General features: G+C 33.8%; 1 protein-coding gene across 1 annotated transcript in view; it reads right to left on the bottom strand.

Moving 5' to 3' along the window:
* Positions 1 to 24,188, bottom strand: part of SNTG1 (syntrophin gamma 1) — a 1,083,450-nt gene that overhangs the window by 227,189 nt on the left and 832,073 nt on the right. The window contains exon 13 of the mRNA XM_072604568.1: positions 3,834 to 3,872. Within this exon, the coding sequence (XP_072460669.1) occupies positions 3,834 to 3,872 (39 nt within the window). The remainder of the gene's footprint in view (positions 1 to 3,833; positions 3,873 to 24,188) is intronic.

Below are 24,188 nucleotides of genomic sequence, written 5' to 3'. Positions count from 1 at the left end.
CACTAACTTTTGCCATCTTTTCTTGCCATTATACCCTCCATTAAGGACTAGCACTGGGAACATAATTATCTCAACCCTTGGAATCTCACTCTGTGGCCTGCACTGTCCATACTGGTGAGTGAGTTACACCATCCGCTATGTCAAACCTGATCTAGCCTGGTTCATACTGCATCCTGGCCATCTTCTTGTCTTCTACTTAAGAGTGTCCCCAAAGCATGCACTCACTATCCCTGTGACTTCCCAAAACAAACACCCTTCTCTGTCCCTATTTCCAAGTATATGTTTTGCCTTCCCTATTAGAGTGTTAGCTCCTTGACTGCAGTGCGTCTCACTTTTGTTTTTGTAGTAAATAGCAAGTGTTTAAATGATTTTTTATTCATTCAATCCACCCATACCACACCCCAGAATTCCTTTTAGAACACAACCACACTGCTTCTTTTTTTTGAAAAACTACTTTGTTTCTTCCTTAGTACGTTACTCCTTGTCCTGCTCCGGTCCCTATGTTCTAAACTTCAGATGAATTGGTTCATACTCTCAATGTTCTATCCCATCACGTAGAAGCAATAAAGAATGAGACAGTGCCAGGTTTTCTATAGCAAATAGTCAGGAAATTGTGGGGATTTATTATTTTCTCACCACTCTGTCCCCACAGTCATTTTTTCTTTCAGGAACTAGTTAAAAATGGATATATTTAAAAGTCATCTGTCAGTTTTGAATTCCATCAAATAATTCCTTTTGCCTGGTAAGTCTACATCCTTTGATGTGATACTTTGAATAAATGATTCCACATTCATTCCCTAGTTAAATGTTATATTGATATTTCCTGGACTCAGTAGAGTAAAAATCCAAAATATTAAAAAAAGTAAATGAAATATATTAGTCAGAAAATATTACCTTGAGAAATTGTAAAAACATGCTCATTAGATCAAATATATAGATATATTATTGTGAATTAAAATTTATGTGTATATTTTACATTTGTGGCTTCAAAATATTTCAATAGTGCATATTATCATTTTAATGTTTTAATTAAAAGTATATAGTCTATAGAGATCTAGAGGAATAAAAACAACAGTAACAATAAAAATTATGATCATCTTTAATAGTAAATAACTCAAGGGGTCAAATTTGTAATTCATAAGTCTATGTTGAATTTAGTTAAGAGACATGAGGGAAAAGGTAGTGGTAGATTACATACAATCCAGAATTACAAATATAATTAATATACAAAGATAATGATATTTAGACATTCATTCTATGGGGTATACTTTTCATACATTTGGTGAATAGATCTTTTGTAAAAATCTTTTCAAGCTTCAAAAATTTTAAATTCTAATCAGTTTAGAAGAAACATCTGCTATGGAAACAACTGAAGATTTCTATGGCCCAAGGCAGTTCTCTAGTCAAATGCTTATTCTTACCCCTAATCCCATAGTGGAGAATATATATATGTTTTTCCAGTTCCTTCTCTAAAATGTCACTTTTTTTGGATAGTCTATTAAGTAAAAGTTAATCAAAGCAAAACAAAACCCCGACTCATATGCTGTCCTGGGTACGTAGATGCTTGTTATAATCCCACAGTTTATAGTTTTGCTTTCTTTTTCTTCTTCTTCAATTATATTTTTTTTTTTTTAAGTAAGACTATTGCTTCCTAATCTATGGTATCATATAAAACATCTGACAGTGCTGGCCAACATTCCCAAAAATCTCATTGGTTATAATTTTTAGGTTATTGTAATGGAAACCAATTAAGGAAAACTCTATTAATTTTAGGCTCTCAAACTTTCAACATATTCAGCATGAAATTATGATTTTATTTCCTAGTAAAAATATAAGGGACAACAATTAAATGCCAAACTGAAGAGCAATCGAGAAGGTTAAAGAAACAAAATCCCATGAACACTAATATATTTGCTTTCTGAGAAGTAGGAAGTCATTTTTATCATTGTATAGTAAATAGAATTTAGATTATGTTTACTTAATACATCATAATTATTAAAATAAGTATAAACTTCTTATAATACTAGGAGATTCTAACTGTTTAATAGGTAAACTTTTATTCTTAATCATCAGTTAGTTGTATATATCTGTACTAATAAACTGGCAAAAAATCCTTAAGAATTCAAAATTGGTATCTTGTGGTAATCATTTCATTTTGAAATGAAATTGTATTACAGATACATTATATAGTTGTAGTAAAGTACATGGCATTTATTACTATAACCACTAGCCCAGGGCACTAGATTTTGGACTCATATAGACATAAACCATTTATTAAAAAAATCAGATCTATTATTTATGTTTACTCAGAACAAAATAACAAAAAAGCTTCCCAGATCTTCAAGAAGCTTAATTATTGGCAAATTTGAAAGAGAAAATTTTAGAAGAGAAAGATTAAAAATTAACATCAGTGAACTGAACCAGATTGTAAGATTCTAGAAGATATTTTTCAAAGGAATATTTATATGTACTCAGAAAGGGTGAACACTATTTACTAGAAGACTTCATTGTGACATTTCAGCGCTAACCTCCTTTATATGTTTGTCATCTAGGCTGATGGCTTAGGACTTCAGAAAAATATACTACAAATTGCTTTGTAACTATATTCTTAATAGAATGAATTGGTCTGCATTAGACTAGAATTGGAGGCAGCTAGATGGCTCAGTAGAGAGAGAGCTGGGTTTGTAGTAAGGAAGACCTGAATTCAAATTTGACCTCAGACACTTATTAGTTTTGTTTTCCTGGGCAAGTCACTTCATCTCCATTTGCCTTGATCCACTGGAGAAGGAAATATCAAATTACTCGAATATTTTTTCCAAGAAAACTCCATGATTTTCAGGCACAACTGAACAAGACCAAGATTGGAATTAGGTGACTTGGATTTGTTTGGATAATCATAACCAAACAGTTTTGATTAATAATTTGATGTCAAACTGAAATCTCCAGTTGAGTGTAAAAAAGCTATTTTTTTAATTGTTTGGATAGATGACAAGGATTGATGCCTAGGTATGTTAAGCCTTAGGAAGACAAAGAGTTAGGACAGCAAGACAACTCTGAGTATCTGAAGAATCAGTATCATACTGAAGAAAACTTGGAATAATAAGTGATATTTGTATATGAATAGATTAAGGCTTAATATAATACATTTCCCAAGCCAGTATACTTTTAAGGTTTATTAGCTTAAAGTGGGGAGGATCCTAATAATTACAGTTACTTAAAATCAAAATAGACTATTTACAGAGGAAACATGATGTCCCTCAGAGTTCTTCAGATCAAGTCTAAAATTTGATTTGTTTGAGATGGGAAGAAGGAATTTTACTCAGGAGTACATAAGGTTATATGCTCTGATTTCCCATTTAACTTCAGGTTTCTGTAAAGCTGTGACTATATATTTTGAATTTTCCTTCAAGACATTAATTTCACAAACATTTAAAAGGGAAGTGAACGTCAAAGAATTATCTGGATTCCTAATTGAAGATTCTGTTATTTAAGGTCCTCTGTTTGAATATAAAGGAAGAGAATCTTGATTGCACATATATATTTAGTTGAAATACAATTTCATGATGTCTAAACATAAGCCCAACTTTCCATTTGCAAAAATTTAATCTTTAAAATGTGTTGTTAGTATAAAATTAATCAATATAATGTATAAACATGTCTAACAGAAAAAAATGATATCTTGCAAATCAAGAGATGGAAACCAAGATATTGCAAATGAGAGATGGAAATTTGATAACCCTATTTTGACCATAGATTACATCCATTACCATTATATTAAATTATACACATATTAAACAAATACACATGGTTTTCCAAGCATTTTTCCATCTTACCTGCTGGTTTACAGGAAAGTTCCTGTTGATTTTTTTAATCTGTAAAAAGAAAAAGAAAACAAAATCAAGTCTTGAAAGACAAAGAAAAGATGGTACATGGGCCCCAGTAATGTTTCTCGAAATGATATGCACAAAGAGTGCCGATATTGTCAGAGCTTATGGTGCAAATTCGTCTCTGAAAATTCAGACAACATGCTGTAAAGAATGTCTACCAAATGCCTTTGTAAGTGCAATTACCTTCAAGATTAAATACTATCCAGTATTTGAGAGTTCACATGGAAGTTGCATAACCAGGTTTATTTATGTTGCCCTAAGAGTTATTGGGCTAGCTGCTTTATTTTTCTCATTCTTAGTTTTCTTTCCTATAAAATGAGATTGAACTAGATCTTCATTGTCTTTTCTATCATCATTTTTCTACATTCCTTTGGTTTGGGTACAAGAACCATTTATAAAAGCCATGTCAACAGATGAAATTGATTATCAAAATTTTAATCTGGAGAACATCAAGAACATTTTTAAAACTAACATTTAAATTTTTAATATGAAATAGAGTAAAAACTCCTGACCCTTATATTTATTTTTTTCTAAGTTACACCATTCTGTTATTTTTTGACTCTTAAGATTGCTGAGGAAATAAGCAATCTAAACACTGAAGGATAAAATGTTTCCATCTATATACTGTCAATCAGACCCCCAAATAGAACATAGCATTTACACTAAGCCAGTTTAATATATGACATTTTATCACAACGTAAGCTGAATCTTCTGAGAAAACATTTCCTATATTACCTGACACCTAACTAAACATTTCCACCAAAATGGCAATACTTGATTATTAATTTAAAGTAAATCCCATAACACTACTGAAGTTTAATGTAAAATGTCTTGTACTAACTCTGATTTTTTTTTTTCTCCCAACTCTTCTACTGAATCTTCAGCATAATGTGGAGGTATGTCTGGATTCTCGAAGAATGTGTCAGATTAGTGCCAGCTCTCACAAATGCCAAAGTTGGGAAAATTCTGATTGCAGACATAGTAATGGTATATTGTTCTAGGATAAACTTGCCTGATTTCAATACTCCAATAACTGGAAAGTTGGCCACCAGATGATTTTTTTTTTTAATAGTAAGGAAAGAACATATGTACTGACTATGAAAATAAAGGACTACCTATCTCAATGGATTGTTTTATTGTTGTTGTTATGTAGCAAGGAATCTTTTATAATTAAATTGTGGTTTCTATAAAAATTGTACATGATACAATTTCCACAGTGCAATATATTTTCTCATGACATCTGATCTTATACACTGTAATAATTTCTCCAAAAAAATTTACAATCATAAATTTAAAACTAGGAGTGACCTTGGTAATTTCTTAGTCCAACCTCCTCATTTTATACAGGAAATAGTTGAAGCACAAGAGCATCTAGATGGTGCAATGGATAGAGTGTCAGGCCTGTAGTCAGGAAGACATCTTTCTGAGTTCAAACCTTGCCTCAGACACTAAGGAGCTATGTGACTCTTGGGAGGTGGATTGTGGGGGTGAGGTAGGTGGTATGAGTTGGTGTTAATAAAAAGATTTCATACACAACAGATTATAACCTCTCAATTCTTACAGTAGAAAAAACAAAATGGAAAATAAACTCTATATATGTTTTCTTTACTCCAGCTCTTTAAAGGGAGAAGCAGTATGTTGCATTAGATAAAATTTTGCATTTGAAGGAAGGAGGAACAAGATTCAAATCCCACCTCAGATACTCACCTAATTGCCTAGAACATGCTTGATCAAGTCTAAGACTTTTTGGTTTCTACCTACCCATGGTGTATGTGTGTGTGTGTGTGTGTGGGGGGGTCCATAAATAGTAATAGCAACCCTTTGAAAGTCACTAATTTTATTTCTCAGTTCACTAACTATAAATTGAATGTTTGGGACATGATGTCCGTTAATATCTCTCTTAGTTCTTAATATATGTTTCTATATGGCATGGATTATGTCTATATTCAGTTGCATCCGAACAGTTGCTACACTATAGAATCACTCACAATCAGTTTTATCATCCGGATGATTAATATCTACACTTTATTGAATCAGATTACTCACATCAGTTTCCTCTGAGCTCTAATACAAAATCCAATGAAGCTGTGAAACAGTCCCACTATGTTAACTCAAGTAAGATATCTGAAGAGTAACTATTACAAAAGACCTTCATTGTCTTTCTTCCAAATCCTGTTCCTTCTTTCAAGATAACTTCCATTTCATCAATATTGATTTTAAATTCTCCTGAATAATTTTGATCCTCTCCTCAGTTTTAGGAAAGTTTGAGACAAGATCCAAGACTGGTGCAATGAAGGACACAGAGGTTAACTATGCAAAAAAAAAGTTGCTTTTACTGGGTAAACCAGGGAACAATATTTAAGTAGTGGCACAAAATGTAAAATTGAAGCACTTCCTAAAGTCTTCTTATTTCCCTGCAAAGTTATACTCCTGAAAGACCATCCCATCAACTTGAAAATTTAGCTAGGAGTATGTAGAAATACATGCGTGTAATATGCACATATGTGTATATATGCATATGCACACATATACACACATGTGTACATACATATGCACATACAAGGTGTATGCGCATGCACATATATACATGCACACATGCAAATTAATATGTATTTGTATGTGCAAATTTCTATGTATACACATCTTTTTTCGTTAAGGCTGGGATATTAAATTTTACTCTTAAAACTGTGACTCAGTGTTAACATGCAAAAACAACACAGCAAAATACTTAAGGAACTCATAGTAGGAGAGGAATTTAGTTAGCCCATGTCCCTTAAAGTAATGTTTATGCATATGTGTGTATATGCTCATACATACATACATGAATACACACACATATATACAAAACACACATATATTCCCTACTTGGAAGGGCCCACACTATCAGCTGATTTTTCAACATTTTCAACATTCATTTCCACAAGATTTTGAGTTCCAAATTTTCTCCCTATCTTTCCCCCTGACCCATCCCGAGACAGAGTGCATCCTGATTACCCCTTCCTTCAATCTGCCCTTCCTTCTATCACACCCCTCTCTTCCCTTATGCTCATCGCGTCTGTTTTCTTATAGGGCAAGATAGATTTCTATACTCCATTGCCTGTATATCTTATTTCCCAGTTTCATGTAAAAGCAATTTTTAGCATTTGTTTTTAAAACTTTGAATTCCAACTTCTCTCCCTTCTTCCCTCCTCACCCATCCCCACTGAGAAGGCAAACAGTTTGATATATGTTATACATGTGAAGTTATTCTAAAAACTTCCATAAAAGTCATGTTGTGAAAGACTAACTATATGTCTCTCCATCCTATCATGCCCCCCATTTATTCTATTCTCTTTTGACTTTATCCCTCCTCAGAATTGTTTATTTCTAATTACCCCCTTCTCCCATTTGCCCTCCCTTTTATCATTCCCCCTAACCCCTGCTTATCCCCTTCTCCCCTACTTTTCTGTAGGGTAAGATAGATTTTCATGGAAAATTGAATGTGCATGTTATAACTTCCTTAAACCAAATATGATGAGAGTAAGGTTTACTTTTTCCCTCTCACCTCCCCCCTCTTCACTTCCATTGTAAAAGTCTTTTCTTGTCTCTTTTATGTGAGAGATAATTTGCTCCATTCTATTTCTGCCTTTCTCCTCCCAATATATTCCTCTCTCATCCCATAATTTTATTTTTTAAGATATCATCCTTTCTTATTCAACTACCCCTGTGCCCTCTGTCTATTTGTATGTAATCCCTTCAACTACCCAAATACTGAGAAAAGTCTCAAGAGTTACAGGTATTATCTTTCCATGTGGGAATGTAAACAGTTCAACTTTAGTAAGTCCTTTATGATTTCTCTTTCCTGTTTACCTTTTCATGCTTCCCTTGATTCTTGAACTTGAAAGTCAAATTTTTATTCAACTCTTATCTTTGCATCAAGAATGCTTGAATGTCCTCTGTTTCACTGAATGACCATTTTTTTGCCTCAAGTATTATACTGTTTTGCTTGGTAGGTTATCCTTGGTTTCAATCTTAGTTCCTTTTACTTCTGGAATATCATATTCCAAGCCTTGTGATCCCTTAATGTAGAAGCGGCTAGAGCTTGTGTTATCCTGATTATATTTCCACAATACTCCAATTGTATCTTTCTGGCTGCTTAGAATATTTTCTCTTTGCCCTGGGAGCTCTGGAATTTGGCTATAATATTCCTAGGAATTTTCCTTTGGGGATCCCTTTCAGGAACTGATCAGGGAATTCTTTCAATATTTATTTTGCCCTCTGGTTCTAGAGTATCAGGGCAGTTTTTCTTGATAATTTCTTGAAAGATGATGATGTATAGGTTTTTTTTATGTCATGGTTTCCATGTAGTCCCTTCATTCTTAAATTGTCTCTCCCGCAACTATTTTCCATGCCAGTTTTTTTTTTCCAATGAGATATTTCACATTGTCTGTTATGTTTTTCATTGCTTTGGTTTTGTTTTATAATTTCTTGATTTTTCATAAAGTCATTAGCTTCCATCTGCTCTGTTCTAATATTTAAAGAATTATTTTCTTCAGTGAATATTTGTATCTCGTTTTTTTATCTGGCCAATTCTTCTTCTTAAGACATTCTTCTTTTCATTGCCTTTTTGGATACTTTTTGTCATTTGGTTAGTTGATATTTTACATTGTTATTTTCTTCAGCATTTTTTTGGTCTCCTTTAGCAAGCAGTTGACTCATTTTTTTTTTTTTTGTATTTTCTTGCGTCACTCTCATTTCTCTTCCCAATTTTTGCTCTGCTTCTCTTACTTGATTTTCAAAATCTTTTTGAGCTCTTCTATGGCCTGAGACCAATTCATATTTTTCTTTGCTTTGGGTGGAGAAGCTTTGACTTAGCTGTCTTCTGTTTGCATATTTTGCTCTTCCTTATCACCAAAGTAAGATTTTATAGTCTGGTTCATTTTATAGTTTTTGCTCATTTTCCCAGCCATTTTCTTGACTTTTGAGCTCTTTGTCAAGATAGATCTCTGCTTCTAGTGAAGTGGGGAATATACTGTCAGCCACTTGATTCCCCCACAATCTGTGGGCCTAGAGCTCCAAAAATAGCTGCTGCTGCTGTGGCTACCTCAAGTTCTTCTACTCCCTTCCCCCTCTGCTGCCCTGGCACTGGGGCCGGATCACTCCATTCTCCCATACAGGTCCTACAGGCTTTTTCCACTGACCTTCTAATTTTCAGTGTTTTGGGGTTGTGCAATATGAAAACCACTCTAGTTCCTGAGATTCAGTTCCCCTGAGGCTTACTCAGGTCTCCTCTGTGCCTGTGCTGCCCATGCTGGACTGTACCCTGCTCCCAGTGTGGTGTGACAGACACTTCCCAGTAACCTTTCAGGCTCTCCTGGGGTGGAGATTTGCTTCACTCTTTCATTCTGTGGGTTCTATAGCTGCAGAATTTGTTTAGAGCCATTTTTTACAGGTGTTTGGCTGCGTTTGGGAGCAACTCTCTAGAAAGTCGGTGCTCTTACTCTGCCATTTTTGCTCCACCCCCTTTCAGATGATTTATAACTCCACCTTCCCCCTCCAAGGTCATTTCTCCAAAAAAGTCTGCTCCATGTTATATTAATGGATTTTTTTCTTACCATGAGTACCTTTAATATTTTGTTACTGCTGATGACATTGTTCTGTTGTTTTTGAATACTGAAATGAAGAGTTACAGCTTCAATAGTGAAATGTCACTTCCTGGTTTTATTGCAGAAAGCTTTATTTTACTTTCCCAACTTACCTACTAATGATTTTATCCTTTAATTATATCTCCCTTCCCTTCCCCCAAGTTTGTTCAAGATGCTTTTCTCTGGACAACTTAGGCTATAATTTAAACTCTTCAGAAGACAGTTACTTTTGTTCAATTTTCATGCAAAGATCTCATTTTTGAAGTTTGAAAGCTTTGGGCTCTTTATAATTAATAATTGAAGAGGCTATAGACACAACTGTCGGTTTCTAAGTTCATCTGGTGATTTTTAGTCTAGGGAAATTTTTGTGTTTATACATAAAGCAAATCTTTAATCTGGGCTTTGAAAAATTCCTCAGAAAATAATGGTTCTGAGATAGAAAGATACATAGACCCCTTTAACAGCACGCAAAGTTCAAAACATAAACGTAGCCATCTGTCTTCAGTAGAAACATATGTAGTCACTATGAAACATTTATCTATAAGCTACACAGTCTTCTTGTCTTTTGCCTATGTACTTTTCCCTCCATAAGCTCCTTAAGGAAAGAGAGAATAGTGTACATTTTTTTTCTTAACTTGGCACCTAGTAACAATGTCATGAACATAGTAGAAATAAAGGCAATCTATTACTAATAATGATCATATGACTGACATATGTACACTCTTTCTACTCAATTATACTGATATACTCAGTGAGGAGAGGGGCTATTAAAATATTAGGTACTACTTGTAAAACCTCAACATTTTGTTAACAAGTAGATTTATAACCAGCACTTATATGCATTTTCAAGGTTTGCAAAATACTTTGTAATTTTATCTAATTTGATTCTCATGGCAACCCTGAAGGTAGATACAATTATAATCTTTATTTCATAGATGAGGAAACTGAGACCAAGAGAAGTTAAATAACTTTATGATTGTCACGTAATGAATAAGCTGCCAACCTGGGAAGAACCCAAATCATCTCAGTTCTGTTGAACCAGGCTGGATTCTGTAATATTCTTCATCCTTTTCCATCTCTCATCATCATAAATTTACACGGGCTGCCCCCACACTTAACCACCTCCACTGCTCTTTTGCAATATAATCCATTAATTCAACATCTGAGAATTCCTAGCTCTCTTCAAAACCCAGCTCAAGAAATTTCTCTTACATTAGACCTCAGATGATATTCTAAATTAATACTCTCTTGAAAATTACTTTTATTTTACTCTGGATATTTTTATATTTGTATACATTATTTTACCTGGTACAATGTAAGTTCCCTAAGGGAAAAGTCAGTTTCACTTTTTATCTGTTTCCCTAGCTTCTTAGTACAATAAATACTTTATTAATGCTTATTCATTAGTTGATCCTTTTTCCTCACAGTATCTATTATAGTATTTTGAAAATTGTAGGTATTCAAAATCTGCCAAGTAATATAGTACATCTCTTAGATCATTTATGCTACTAGATTCCAGTAAATATTTGCTACTTATTATAAAAAGGGCACTGAGTGTGAGTTACTTTTTGTTAATGATTTTATTTATTGCTATTGTTTATTATTTGCTTGCTATTAACCAAAGCACTCATAATTATATCTTAAATTCAACTGGTGATCCATAATGAGAATCAATCTGTACTCAGGATAAGTAAACCAGTACATGATTAACGACCTGATAAAATGATTTACTACCATCCTGCTTCTGGACCCAAAACAAACTGCCAGTAACCTATTTTAGGTATGTGAAATCCCACCATTAGAAATGGGTAATTTTAGATTAAATAATTGCCTGCTTTGGAAATATAAAAACACTAACAGTCAAGAGATATCATGCCCTGGGTTTTAGCAAGTGTTTGTGAATTGATTTATAATCTCTACGAAGAGTGAGAATAGTAAGACAAGAGATGTGTCTTGATAGGAAATATTAAGAGAGAGGTTCAAATAAAGAATAAATTTATATATAAAATGAGTTCTCACCACTACATACTAAACTTATGCCAGAAAATTTTTAACTCAAAGACAGTAAGTAATGGATTAGAAAAAAATAACCTGCAAATCACCTTTTCAGTTCAGATTTCTCAGTTACTCTGATACCAAGGATACCTCTTGGGGATCATTGTTTTGGATATGGCCCTAAAGTGTCAGGGCCTATTCATCCAGGAGAGATGATAATTCATGAAGACACAGAGTGCCTAGAAAAAAGTTTTTCATTATTCACTTGTTCATTCAGTGTTGAAAGAAACAACAGCCTGAATAACTCTCCTAAAAGTAAATAAATGAGCAAATCAAATAGGGCATAAAATATTACCAAAATTTGTTAATATTTCACACACTTCATAGACTTAGAAATGGAAGGGTCCTGAGAGGTCATCTAATCCAGCCCTCTCATTTTATTCATGCTAACTTGTGCTAAAGTTTTAAATTTATTTTATCACCCATATTCAGTTCAATAGTTAGACAAACCTTAGGACATAATCATAATTTTTAATTTCCTTCCTTATTTGCCTATATTTTCATCAATACTTTTTGTATGTATGTTTGTATGTATAACAATGATTTCCTGATACACCATATCTTCATTCCCACTCTCAAACTTTGTAAAAAAAGAAAAACAAGTAAGCAAAACCAACCAATCAAACATTAGTGTCTGACAGAATGGGCAATATTTTACACTATCTGTACTGAGAGGACGGAGATATACCTAATCTTCTGATCTCTAGCAACAAGATTATTCTTTATAATAGATCTGAGTTATTCTGTGATTTTTCATGTTTTACATATCAATTTGTAATCGTTATTCAGCTATTGTACAAGGGAATAGAGAGTTTGCCTTGGTGTAAGGAAGACCTAATCCCACCTCTGACACTTAATAGCTGTATGATCCTCAATAAGTCATTTACCCTCTTAATAACCCCAAGATACTCTGAGATCATATTTTTTGGTGATGATCTGATTTGATACTTGGAGTTTCCTTACAATAAAGTCCTTTTGTAATTTCCTGAAGGCCATCCAATCTATTCTACTCTTAGTTAATCCTTGAGCTAACTTGCTGTCCAAAGGTGCTATGTGTTTATAGACATAGAAATATACACACATATACATATATTTAGACACATGTACATATACGACTACTTGTGTGCATATATATATATGTATATATGTATATATGTATATATGTATATATATACATGTCTTTCCAAATGCAAGGCATAATTTGGGTACTATTCATATTTCACCCACTTCGTCTTTCAAATAGAGATGGTCGGGCCAAACTCCTTTGAGTAATAACATATCTCTTCTAGGTGGTTTTGCAATGTGTTCTGGAACTGAATAGTAATATTCAAACAGGAGTATCTAGAGATTTTCATTATCCACAGGAAATTTCTATTCTACTTGGACACTGCCGGATTTCTTATCACAGTAATGAATATAGGGGGGTATTTCTCCCTTCTTTACACCTTGCATAATATATATGATCAAGAGATTATTGATTAAAAGTATTTCTATTATATCTCTTAAGGACTCCTGAATGATCTATATGTATGGATGGAAAATACCTTGTTGGAACACAGCCTTTAAAGTGATGGTTTGTTCTGCCAAGTTAAATGATTTCATAATCAACAAAAGGTAAGTAGTGTGAGATTTTATATTCTCTACTTATAGGCACTTTCAAGATTGCAAAAATATGGTCCATTTTTTAATATCATTTGTTAAAACCTCCTTCTTCCCTTGTCATAGGGATGTTCATGGCAGATGCACAGATGATTATCATGAATATTTTTATTTAAATAAGAAAGTAAGGATATTGTTATTTGATGTTGTCAGTTACATTATTTTGTTGGTATCAAGAAGATCTGAGCATTTTTCCATGATTTTGGTGCCTTCCAATTTTTTGGATACCTTGTAGATCCATCCCTCATGCTTTTATAAGTGTGCCATTTCCAGCATTTCTCTTCGATGTATGCTGGTTCATATCTGGTTGCTTTCCCCTCTTTGCTCTGGTTAGTTCCATTTACATGTATCCTATAATCACATCAGAAACCATCATAGTGGAGTCCAAGTATCTGCACTTAACGCAGTGTGGATAGTTAAAATAATTTGTTACATAAATCATTATGGACCTTTTTATTTTCATTTGTCTTTCTTATCATTCATTCATTTTCATATTTAACTGCCCCCTGGATTATTTTACTTAGTTGGACCTTTTATCAGTCTGTCTTTAAATTGAATTTACTTTCCACTGATTATCTCTGCTTTAAATTCTACTTTTAATTATTATGTAGTAATTTCATGTGGTAATTATAAAGTACTCATTCTATTCACATCTTTCTTTCTAAAAAATTATGCACAAATTCATATTCTAAAGTGGTGTTACTCTTGGCCACCATTTCTCTCTGCTTAACCAGTAAGTTTGTTTTCTGACTAAGGTTGCTTTTATGTAATTATCTCATTATGGCAATTTATTTACATCAATTCAAATTCTACATAAAATTATTGTAATTTATTTTTATGTCATTTCTATTGTTACCTATTTTTCATTTTAAACTGCATGTTTAAATAATTTCAGATTGGGCTGTTTTCATTTTGTGATATAGTTTTTTCTCATTATCATTCTTTCTCCAGGCTATAATGCAAGTACAATCTTTGCTTTATGAAAAGACTTTATGGTCTATATGGTCTAACTGTACACTGAAAAGAGAATCAGGGGTGACTCCCACATCAAGAATGAGTTCACTCCTGTCTATTAAAATATCCTTGTAATTCTTTCTTAAATTTTAACATGTTCACAGCTAATCTTTTCTCAACACAACATTAATGATATAAAGACATGATGCTTTGTTTAGAATGAAAATATTGTTTTTTTCATTCCTTTTCGACCCATGCTTTCTGCTATATTCGTTCCCATCCTCACCAAATCCTCCTTTAATAATTCAGTCACCAGGTGTCAAAACACATGTGGATTTAATTTGAATGTTCCATTTGACCTATTCACTGAACTTCTCTACATTTCCATCTCTGCAGCTAATATTAGTGCAAAGATAGGAATTATTTTCAATGAGATTGCATGTTCAAATTTTAAAAAAATAAATCCTAAGTTATTATGTTTGATATTTTTTGCATTGGCTTGATAGATAAAATGTTTTCCTAGATAAATTAGCAAATATTTTTAGCTGTTTAAAATTATGTATGTATAATTGGCCATATAACTATATATAATTATAGATAATTGGTCTTTTAAAAATAACTACACAATTTTTCCAGTAATTTTAGTGAATAATGATTTTATTCCCCAATATTTTCAAAAAATATGTTTACTAGATGTGAATCCATATAAATGTATTCAATGGGATTTAATTCTGTGTTACCGAATATTTCCCTCTACTTGTTCTGACCTTTCAGACTTTGCCTCAGCTGCAGGCTCACCCTGGAACTTCTTGAGCTCCTGGGGCCTTCTCAACTTGGAACACCCCTTACTCATCCTAGCCCCATTCTCATTGATGAGTTTGTCTTCATTCCTGCATTTTAGGGAGGGAGCTAAAGCTGATCACTTTTTGCTCTCCTCAGCTCTGTTTCTGATTGTTGAACTTGATTGATACCATTCTCTACCTCCTTTAACTCCTACCTGTCTAGATCCACTGGATTGTTTTGTTATAGATGCCTTGCATTGTATGTCTTGATAGCTTGATGTTAACATATTTCATACTTCAAAAAAAATATTGTCAAGAGCATTTCTCTTTCAAAAGGTTTTCCTCAATTCTTTTTGATGAAGTACAGAAATACATATTATTTTGTGAGTAATCTTATATGCTGTTATTTTAACAAAATTTTTTGCTACCTCTATTCATTATTTGTTAACCGTATTTAAGTTACCAAATAGCAAAATGTATCATGTACAAAAGGGGATATTTGCAATTCTTTGCTGCCAATGATCACTATTTTAGTTTATTTTTATAACTTATGATTGTCACTAAGTTTTATAAAACTATATTAAAATGAGTAACAGGAATGCTCTGTTTTACAATTAGATTTTGAAGAATGATTCAGGATCATAGCTAGAGATGAAAGAAACCTTAGTGGCCCTCTAGTCCATCTTGCTCATGTTGATGAAAATGAAATTTGAAAAATTAGAGGCCCAACTTACAGGAGCCATGATAGTGGATTAAGCAGTAAATTACTTTAACTCTCCCGTATTCACCTCCAACAACCATAAAATAGCACCCCAAAACAAATCCTGTAACAGCAGAAAAAGCAAGAAGACAGGATGAAGCAATCTTTTAGTCCAAGAAACTTGTATGATCACTAAGAAAAGTCTGTCTTACTTATGTAAAAGAGGAGCACATTCCAGGACAAGAAGCATTCCAGCAGGTCAGAATAAAGTCCCACCTCAGCAAACTAGTGGGAGATTCTGAGCTCCAGTGTAGCGGAACATGCAAACACCAGGACTTCCAATTTCACTTAGCATAACCAAGGGAACCAGCAGACTCCAGCTCAGAGAATCACCATGTGCATCAGTGCAGCCCTGGGCAAATAGGCATCCTCCAGTGACCATACCTCCATATGCTTCAGTGTAGCTTCAGGAAATGCAGAAAGAACCCCCTACCCAAGTCTCAGCACACACCAGACACCACCACTAGGATGCCACTTCAGTACTAGGTAAGTTGCCAGACCCCTATGACCTCCATTCCCTCAGCACAAGACACAAGGGTTCCCTGGGGGCCTCAGGATAACAGCAGTGTAGACCAGAGAAACAGCCAGGTCCTGCAGCCACTGGAACAAGAAGCCTGAGACAGTACCCTTTCCACAGTGCAGAGCTCAAATTTAAAGGAAATGAAAATGTCCAAAAAATAATGAGCAAAAACAATGAAAAAAAGTACAATTGGTGAAACATGAAAGAAAGTACAAAAGTTAACTGAGGAAAAAAAAAACTTTTTCAAAGTTAAAATGATTCAAGTGAAAACTAGGGATTCCAGAAGACATCAAGAATCAATCAAATTCAAAAGAATGAAAAAATGGAACAAAATGTAAAATACCTCATTGGCAAAACAACTGACCTGCAAAATAGATCCAGGAGAGCCAATATTAGAATCATTGGACTTCCTGAAAGTCAATATGAAAAGCAGGAACTGGACAGTATCTTTCAAAAAATTATCAAGGAAAATTGCCCTGATATCTTGGAGCCAAAGGGCAAAATAGGCATGGAAAAAATGAACCATTCACTTCAGGAAAGAGGTCCCAAATTAAAAACTCCAAGCAACATTAGAACCAAAATTCAGAACTATTGGGTCAAGGGAAAAATATACTGCAAGTTTCCAGAAGGAAACAATTAGAATATTGGGAAGTCACAATCAGGATTACACAGGGCTTAGAAACTATAATATTAAAGGAATGGAGGCCAGAACATGATATTTTGGAAGGCAAAGGAACTGGGAGTACAACCAAGAATCACTTTCCCAGGGAAATTAAGCATAATACATCAAGGAAAAAAAATGGTCATTCAATGAAATAGAAGGATTTCAAGCTTTAATAAAGAAAAAGACAGAACTAAACCAAAAATGTGATCTCTAATATCAAGATCCAGGAGAAGCATAAACATGAAAAAAAAAAAGGAAAAGAAAAATAAGGATTCAATAAAGCTAAGCTATTTACATCCCTACATGGAAAGAAAAACTGTATCAGTAATAGCACACTTAGAAGGAATATACATAAACAGAAGGCATTGGTATAAGGTGAATTTGAGAAAATGATATTTTTTAAAAATTAAGCGATTAGAAAGAGAAAAGAGAAAGAAATAAAAAGAAAAGAGAAAAGGGAGCAGAAAGAAGAGAGAGGTAGAATGGGGTAAATTATTTCACATGAAGAGGAGTAAAAGACTTGTTACAGTGGAGAGGAAAATAGGAGAGTGAGATTAGGGGATGTGATAGAAGCAAAACAATGGTGAGGAGGGAAAGGGAGAAAAGAGAGAGGACAAATAGGAGGAAGAATATGATAGAGGGAAATACACAGGTAGTAATCAAAACTATGAATGTGAATGGGATGAACTCTCTCATAAAACAGAAGTGGAAAACAGAGTGGATCAAAAAACAGAATCTTACAATATGTTGTTTATGAGAAACAGACTTAAAACAGAGACACACACGGAGTAAAGTAAAGGGGTTGGAACAAAATTTACTATTCTCATCTGAAATATCAAAAAAGAAAAACTCCTCAGAAAAAGAGAGGTAGCAATCTTGTTTTCAGGCAAAGTAAATGTAAAAAATCAGACCTGATTAAAAGAGATAAGGAAGGAAAACACTTACTAAACATATATGCACCAAATGGTATATCATCTAAATTCTTAAAGAAGTTAAGTGAGTTATAAGAAGAAACGGACAGCAAAAGTATTCTAATGGGGAACCTCAATTGGCTACTCTCAGAACTTAATAAATCCATCCAAAAATAAAAAAAGAAAGAAACTAAGGAGGTAAATAGAATAGTAGAAAAATTAGATATGACAGACCTTTGACATGATTTAGACGTAAAGGGTGACACCATAAGCAAATTACAAGAACAAGGAATAGTCTACCTGTTGGATTTATGGGGAGGGGTAGAATTTATGACCAAACAAGAGATAGAGAACATTACAAAATAAAAAATAGATAATTTTGATTATATTAAAAAGCTTTCTTGCATACAAAACCAATGCAACCAAGATTAGAAAGAAATCAGAAAGCTGGGGAATAAACTTTACAGCAAGTATCTTTGATAAAATCCTCACTTCTCAAAAATATAGGTAACTGAGTAAAATTTTTAAAAATATAAAACCAGTCCCCAATTGATAAATGGTCAAAGAATATGAACAGACACTTTTCAGATGAAGTAATCAAAACTATCTATAGTCATATGAAGAAGTATTTTAAATCACTTTTGATTAGAAAATACAAATTAAAACAGCTCTAAAGTACCACTTCACACCTATCAGATTGACTCAAATGACAAAAAAAAAAAAAGGAAAATGATAAATGTTGTAGAGGATGTGGGAAAACTGGGGTACTATTGCACCATTGGTGGAGTTGTGAACTGGTCCAACCATTCTGGATAGGAATTTGGAACTATGCCCAAAGGGCATCCAAGCTGCATTCAAATCCAAAGTTCATATCCTTTGATCTGGCAATACCACTAGTAGGCGTGTATTCCAAAGAGTTCATAAGAGAGAGAAAAGGAACCACAGGTGCAAAAAAAAAAAATATTTATAGCAGCCCTTTTCGTGATGGCAAAATATTGGAAATTAAAGTACTCATCAATCAGGGAATGACTAAACAAGCTGTAGTATATAAATGTAATTGAATAACTATTGTGCAATAAAACATGATGAACAGGCAGATTTCAGAAAAACCTGAAAAAACTTGAACTGATGCAAAATGAAATGAGCAGCACTAGGAAATTCTTGTACACAGTATCAGCAACATAAAGTGATGATCAACTATGAACAACTGAGCTCATCTTAGCAACACAATGGTTGAAAACAAGTACAAAAGACTCTTAAAGGAAAATGCCATCCATATCCAGAAAAAGAACTGATGGACTATATTTGCAGATCAAAGCATATTTTTTATTTACTTTCTTCTTTCTCCTGTTTTATTTTTTTTTCCTTTTCTTCTTTCATAACTGAGACTAACATGGAAATTTTTTACATGATATCACATGTATAGTCTATATCAAATTTCCTACCTTTTTTGGAAGGGGGAGGGGAGAGAGGGAGAATATTTGGAATTCAAAATCTTACAAAAAAGAATTCTAATTTTTTTCTTGACATGCTACTGGGGGAAAATGAAACACTAATAAAAAATAGAAACTTGAATTCCTATTTCTCAAATACATAGAGAACTGAGTCAAATTTATGAGATTACAAGTCATTCCCCAACTGATAAGTGGTTAAAGGATATGAACAGACAGTTTTCAGATGGAAACATTAAAGTTATCTACAGTCAAATAAAAATGTTCTAAATCACCTTTGATTAGAGAAATGCAAATTAAAATAACTCTGAAGTACCACCTCACACCTATTAGATTGTTAGTATGAGAGAAAAGAAAAATGACAAATATTGAAGGGAATGTGAAAAAAAATTGGGACATTAATACACTGTTGGTTGAGTTGTGAAATGATTCAACCACTCTAGAGAGCAATTTGGAACTATGCCCAAAAATCTATAAAACTCTTCATATTCTTTGACTCAGAAATACGACAACTAGGTTTCATACCAAAGAGATTTAAAAAAAAAAAAAGGAAAAGGATCCACTTGTACAAAAAAATATTTGCAGCAACTCTTTTTGTATCAGCAAGGAATTGGAAATTGTGGGTATGCCCATCAGTTGAGTAATGGCTTAAAAACCATGGTCTATGATTGTGACGAAATACTATTTTGCTGTAAGAAATGACAAACAGGATGATCTCAGAAAAACCTGGAAAGACTCAGATGAACTGGTGCAAAATGAAGTTAACATAACTAGAGTACCGTACACAGTAACATTCTGCAATGATAAACTTTGAAGAACAACTCAACAATAAAATGATCTAAAACAATTCCAAGGGACTCATGATGAAAAATAAATGTTATTCAGCTCCAGAGAAAGAAATGATTGATTTTCAATGTAGATTAAAGCAAACTTTTTAAAAATTTTCTTTTTCTTCTTTTTTGTCTATGTTTTCTTTCACAACATGCCCAATAAGGATGTTTTGCATGACTGCATATTTAAAATCTATATTAAATTGCTTGCCATCATTGAAAGGAGTAAGGGGATAAAAGTAAAGAATTTGGAACTCAAAATTTAAGAAATAACAAAAAATGTTTACTATTTTACATTTAATTAAAAAAAAAAGAAAAATGAGGTTCAAAGACATTAAGTGACTTTCCCACAGACAGTCATATAATAAGTGGATAAGGTGGGATTTGAATTTGGACTCATTTATTCCAAATGTATTACTCTCTCTTTTTTGGGCCTCTATCATGTCTAGTCAAACATTATTCCAGTTGATGCCTAACTTTTTGGCTGTTGATAACACATTGCTGAATGATCTTAAAGGCAGTAATATGTTGTGGTTAAATCATGTTGACACTTTGTGACCCCATTTTGGGGTTTTTTGGCAAAGATACTGGAGTGGTTTACCATTTCCATTTCCATTTTACAGAAGTAAGGAAGCAGTTTTAAGTGACTTGTCAATCAAGTCACTTGGTCAAATAGCCAGATTTGAACTTGAACTCTAGGACTGACATTCTATCCACTGTGCCACCAGCTGCCCCTAAAGACAATCATATAGAAGCAGTCACAAAGCTACTATTTTGTTACCAAATCTTAAGTGGGATCTTTCTATGTCCTAATTAAACCTGGTACCTTCCTTCTGAGACTACCTGCAACACATCCTGTATAGATCAGATCATTTGTATACAGTTGTTTGAATGCTTTCTCTCCCTCTTTCTCCTCTCTCTCTCTCTCTCTCTCTCTCTCTCTCTCTCTCTCTCTCTCTCTCTCTCTCTCTCTCTCTCTCTCTCACACACACACACACACACACACACACACACACACACACACACACTAGAGCTATTTTCCAAATCATTGGAAGAGTGTTTGTGTGATTAGGAGCTATTTCAGATCAGGGGATATTTTGTTTGACCTTTCTTTTCTTTTACCCTGTTTTTAGTATATAGTGCCTGACACAGAACAGGTGATTAGTAGAGGCTAGTTCACTGACTAGAACATAGAAAAGCAGTACTTCTATTTTTGATATTAGTTCATTTCTAAAACAGATATTTCCAAACTTGTCCTAATTCATCAGTACAACTCCTTACACACTGTCTCAGCTGTACATATCACTTAATAGTTTACTGAGTAAATAAAGGACATTGGCCCTGAGCTCTCTTTTTTTTTTCTTTTTCTACAACTGAAAAAACAAAACAAAACCATGCATCATTCTCCAAAATCTCCTCCTTCACTATAGTCTCTGATGAAGAAAGTGTTCCTTATCCTGGCCAAGGCTAATCTCACTATTTCTATCTTTTATTCTCTCTCTTTTAATATTCTCAGGCAGAATTCCCTACAATTATTCTTTATTTCTCTCTAATATTTAATCCCTTCCTTTCTACTGCATGCAGATAAGACCAGGTCTCTGCTATTGTAATGGGAGGTATCCCCATCCATTAATAGACCTTAAGTGGGGCAATTAAGGGAAGCTTGATCAGGGGAGGATTATTCTGTATGAAGGTCCACATCTTTTGTTAATTTTTAAAGAGGCACTGGGTCACAAGAGTCATGCCATCTGCTTCTGAAAAGTGTATACATACTCTGAGGTTTTGCTTTGGGGCTCAAATCACTGGAAGAGTGTTTGTGTGATTAGACCAGATGAGACTCTGGGTAGTGATTAAACTCCCAGTCCTCATGCTCCTTGGCTTTGAAAACCCAGATGTTGGCGCTTTTCTCTCTGGTAACAATGTATGTATTGTCTATGGTCAGACAGTTGGAAGCCCTGTCTCTTGGTCTTTCTGTTTATAATTTCAGTTTGTAATTTGTTTACATTTTCTCTGAAGCTGAGGGTGCTGACTTTTCCAACAGAAATAAGTGAATGTTATCTGTGGATATATGTTTAATTAAAGTGATTGCTGACCTCTGAAAAAGTTGCTTTCCTCTTAGAAAAGCAGATCTAAGAACCTGCATCTGCAAGTCATCCTGGCTTTCAGGATCCTACAAATAACAACACAAACAACCACAGTTTACCATCTCTTTAATTTATCATCCTAGATATCTCCTCTTCCAGTTTTTTTTTAATTGTCACTTCCTCCAATTTACTGAAATTTGACATCTGACCTTTTAGTTTAACAGCAATATTCTTTCTTCAAAGGGACCAGTGATGTAAATTTTCAAATGCAATGATCTTTTCTCAGTTCTCAACTTTCTAGTCCTCTTGTAGCATTGGACACTCTTGATCCCTCTGGATAGTCTCTGTTCTGTAGGTTTTCATTACACTTCTTTTTTAATTCTCCTCTAATCTGTCTAGACTCTCATCAGTTTCCTTTGTTGAAATCTTATCCTTGTATCACTCTCCGACTATGGGTGCACTTCAGGGATCCATCCCTCTCCAAATATTCATCCAGTTGCTAAATCTTGTTGATTTTATCTGAACAATATTTTTTGCATATTTCCTTTCTCTCTATTCACCACCAACTTAGTTTAGATTCTCATCACCACTTGGCTGGACTATGTTAATTAAATTCACCCCTATCCATTCCATCTTTTGCAGAACTGCCAGTTTGATATACCTAAAGTACAGGTCTGATTGTGTCACCTCTCTACTCAAGAAACTCTTATGTCTCACTTTTTTGTCATTTAAAACCCTTGCTAATCTAGATTCACTTCCCTCTCCATATTTATTACTCATTACTATTCTGTTTTAGCCAAATTCCCTAATTGTTCTTTACAGATCACATTCTATTTCCCACTGTGCTTTTTGCAAAGGAAGTCCCCAGTGCATGGAATGAACTCAATCCTTACCTTGTCCCCTCAGAAACTAACTATTCAGAACTGAGCTTAATTACGACTTTTCCCATGCAACCTTTCTTGATTCCTTCAGTTTCTACTATAGGGGTTAATTTAGGGTCCTTGAACTTTATTTAAAGGGTTTTTTTTTTTATAATTGTATTTCAATATAAATGGTTTCCTTTATAATCCTATGTATTTTATTTTGCACAAACATTTTTTTTGGAGAAGTGCATACCCTTCACCAGACTACAAAAGTCATCTGTGACACAAAAATAGTTAAGAAGTCCTGTTCTACTATTCTTCCAAAAATACACCCCCAGAAAGTATTTCATATACAATTTTTACATATTATATATGTATGTATGTATGTATTTATGGACTGGGATTGTACAATACATTTAATTATATCTTTATATGTATATATGACAGGATAACTTTATTTGCATCTTTTCTTCCCAATGTTTATCCCAGTGACTGTGATATAATAGGGTTATTGGTTCTCAGATGTAGAGATAGAAGGGAACACAGAAGTCATCATGTCTGGCTCTTTTACTTTACAGATGACAAAAACAAAGCCGCAAAGAGATTTAAAGGCTTGTCCCAAGTTATATACATGGCTATTATAAGGGGCAGGAGGTGCACCCAAGTCCTCTGATGTCAGAGCCATTGTTCCTTATGTTACTGGTTTTCAAAACTGGTTGAATTAAAAGAATTTGGTTATTTCATGAGACCACTCATCTTGCTCATTTGGCTGGATACAGAATCAAGAAAGACGCATTGGTTTGCCATTGTTTTCTTCTCTGTGCTGGGTGGTGAGTGTTACAGGCAACAATGCTTTATTCCTTTAAGCAATACTTATAGGTTGATTGATTTATTGATCAGTATAAAGCAACTTTCAGGATACATTGTTACTCTGAATATGACATTTTTCAGAGCCATAATTATTTAATGGTTGAGGTGGAAGATAGCTAACATATCCCCTCAAGTTTTCAAGTGTTCAAAATGACTCAAAATTCTTTTTTGGAGGCAAAAAATAGTTGGCACTATTATATTCAGATTTCTACTTTCATGTGAAAGTGCACTGGCTTGCTTCTTGGGAAGGAATATTAGTCAAACTCCCAAAATT

This window comes from Notamacropus eugenii, chromosome 4, assembly GCF_028372415.1.
Source record: "Notamacropus eugenii isolate mMacEug1 chromosome 4, mMacEug1.pri_v2, whole genome shotgun sequence".
Classification (NCBI taxonomy): Eukaryota; Metazoa; Chordata; class Mammalia; order Diprotodontia; family Macropodidae; genus Notamacropus; species Notamacropus eugenii.
This window is presented reverse-complemented; position numbering and strand designations above follow the sequence as displayed.